This window comes from Myotis davidii, unplaced genomic scaffold (assembly GCF_000327345.1).
Source record: "Myotis davidii unplaced genomic scaffold, ASM32734v1 scaffold390, whole genome shotgun sequence".
NCBI lineage: Eukaryota > Metazoa > Chordata > Mammalia > Chiroptera > Vespertilionidae > Myotis > Myotis davidii.
In genome coordinates this window covers 2,443,078-2,446,141 of record NW_006282748.1, presented here as the reverse complement: position 1 = coordinate 2,446,141, position 3,064 = coordinate 2,443,078, and the positions used below count along the sequence as shown (strand labels likewise).

The window sequence follows — 3,064 nt, the reverse complement described above, 5'->3', positions numbered from 1 at the left end:
AATGCTTACTGTTGCATGGTTCATTATTAACAGGTAAGAAAGGGGTTTTTAATTAAGTTTTACAACTTTCTGTGTCTGTGGTAGTCAGTTCTAAAAATGCTCTCCCCGACTCTCATATTTTATATGGCACTGTTGACCTTAAGTAGGAAGATTACCCAGTGGGCCTGACCTAATGGGATGAGCCCCTAAAAGTGGAGAGCTTTTTCCAACTAGTACAGAGATAAGTTTGAAGCATGAGGAGGGTTTGCTGTTCTGTTGCTGGATTGAAGTGAGCAGGAAATGACTTTTCCTAATAACTATTGAGCTCATAAAAGGACTACAAATATGGATGAGAACTGCAGCCCTAGCTGATGCTTTGATTTTAGCTTAGGGAGTCTCTGAGCAGAGAATCTAGCCAAGTGCTGGATTTGTGACCTAATAAATTTGTGCTGTGTTGTTTTGTTTCTTTAAAGATTTTTTTTTATGGACTTTTAGAGATAGAGGAAGGGAGACGGAGAGAGAGATAGAAACATCGATATGAGAATGGAACATCGATCGGCTGCGTCTTGCATGACCCCTACCGGTTATTGGGCCCAAAACCTGTGCATGTGCCCTGACCTGGAATCGAACCAGCGACCTTTTGGTTTCGAGATCTGTTTTAAGCCACTACATTTATGGTCATTTGTCATGCAGCAATTGGAAAATATTATACGCACCTTGTATCTCTTTTTTCAGATATAATGACATTGGCATATATAGATATACCTCTTCTATTTAAAGTTGATGACGTAAGCTTCATGAAAAGAAGGAAGAGGCATCAGATACATCACCATTAAGTTAACTACCACAGATAACTATTCAATATTAATCGATGGCAGTGCGCTTTACTTTTTATTTTATTTTTTTATTGGTTTTAGAAAGAGAGAGAAACACTGATTTGTTCTACTTATTTATGCATTCGTTGGTTGAGTGAAACTGAGATTGACTGCTAGTTTAGGGGATGACAGTCTGATCTCTCTATTGTTTTTCTCTTAAGACTAAAAAATAATCTGTGCATTGTTTTGGGGTACCAAATGAATTTCCTTTTCACCATTAACCATTTACTTAAGGGTTGTAGCTCCAGTTAGTAATCTTTGCCAAAATTAGTGATTTCATTCAGGTTATCTATACTAATAAAAGGGTAATATGCTAATTAGACTGGATAGACCGGATGTCTTCTGGACGTCCTTCTGGATAAAGCTGCAGTGGCTGTGAGGGCCGAGGCGGGCTGGCAGCCGCAGCAGCTGGCAGTGGCAGCCTTCCCCTGATGAGCCTGGTTACCTCCTGCAGAGGGAGGCCAGAGGCAGCAGCAGAGGCAGGGTGATGGGCGTGGCACCTTCCCCTGATTGGCCTGGCCACCTCCCGCAGAGGGAGGCCAGACTGCGGCTTAAGCCTGCTCCCTGTGGGGAATGGGCCTAAGCCGTCAGTAGGACATCCCCTGAGGGCTCCCAGACTGTGAGAGGGGGCAGGCTGGGCTGAGGGACCCCCCCAGTTCATGAATTTTCATGCACTGGGCCTTTAGTAAAATTATATTTTTCTATTTTCATTAGCTACATTCTTCATTATTCTTTTTATTTGTCTTGTTTTGTTAATCCTCACCCGAGGATATCTTTCCATTGATTTTTAAAAAAAATATTTTTATTGATTTTTTTACAGAGAGGAAGGGAGAAGGATAGAGAGTTAGAAACATCGATGAGAGAGAAACATCGATCAGCTGCCTCTTGCACACCCCCTGGGGATGTGCCCGCAACCAAAGCTCTATCCACTGAGCCAAACTGGTTAAGGCCCATTGATTTTTTTAAGGAGATTGGAAGAGAGAGGGAAGGAGAAAGAAACATTGATGTGAGAGAAACACATCGATTGGTTGCCTCCTGTACGAGCCCCGACCAGGGCCTAGGCCGGGGAGGAGCCTCCAACCAAGATACGTGCCCTTGACCAGAATCGAACCCGGGACCCTTTGTTCTGCAACCCAACACTCTATCCACTGAGCCAAACCAGCTAGGGCATTTTCTTCATTCTCCAAAGGTAGAGTTTTTCTTTATTAGCCAGGGTTCTTTGGCTGTCTTTAAATTCATTTACTATTTGAAAGTCAGACATATGGTTAACTTCACTTGATCAATTTCTGTGTGTGTTCGTAGCTGTCTCCAATTGTGATAAGAAACTTTTTCTGCTGTTCTCCCTCTCTCTCTTTTTTTGGTTAATTCTCACCTGAGGATGTTTTCCAGTGATTTTTAGAGAGAGTGGAAGGGAGGGGGAGAGTCAGAGAGAGAAAAACATCCATGTGAGAGAGACACATTGATTGGTTGCCTCCCGCAGGCTCCTGATCGGGCCGGGATGGAGCCTGCAACTGAAAGACACTGTGAAAGATTTGGAATTAGCTATTTCTCTAAGGATAGCTCTGGTTGGTTTTAGTATAGAAAAGTACTAGGAGAGCAAAAAAGAATAGTACTAGACAATTTGGTGTAGTTGCTAGGGGGATAAAGTGATTTCTTGTTATGTCAGAAAGTACCTGTTAGAGAATATGTAAGTTTCTTGATGTTTTTTATTTATTTTAGAGAGAGAGGAAGGGAGAAGGTTAGAGAGAGGGAAGGAGAAACATCAGTGAGAGAGAACATCGATTGGCTGCTTCCTGCATGTACTCCCACTGGGGATCGAGCCCACAACCTGGCCATGTGCCCTGACCAGGAATTGAACTTGCGACCTCTTGGTTCATGGGTCGATGCTCAACCACTGAGCCATGCTGGCTGGGCGAGAATATTTTTAAGTTGCCATGTACTTTTCTAAAATTCTGTTAGGATTCATTTTTAGAAATGTAATAGCCAACTCACAAAAAGACATTTCAGTACTCATAGACTAAGTCTAGAAAGTCTTGCTTTTCTGAGTGAAATGGTTTTTATTACAAATTAAGCATTATTTTTAATATAGACCTCCTAAAAAATTCTTGATTATGTAATTTATTAGTTATTGCTGTATTAACAAATCATCCCAAAACTTAACAGTTTAAAACAATAAACATTATCTTACACAATTTCTTTTTTTAATATAT

At 41.4% G+C, this 3,064-nt stretch overlaps 1 protein-coding gene across 1 annotated transcript in view; it reads left to right on the top strand.

The window, feature by feature from the left end:
* DPY19L4 (dpy-19 like 4 (C. elegans)) overlaps window positions 1–3,064 on the top strand; it is a 38,408-nt gene that overhangs the window by 10,853 nt on the left and 24,491 nt on the right. The window contains exon 7 of the mRNA XM_006753209.2: window positions 5–33. Within this exon, the coding sequence (XP_006753272.1) occupies window positions 5–33 (29 nt within the window). The remainder of the gene's footprint in view (window positions 1–4; window positions 34–3,064) is intronic.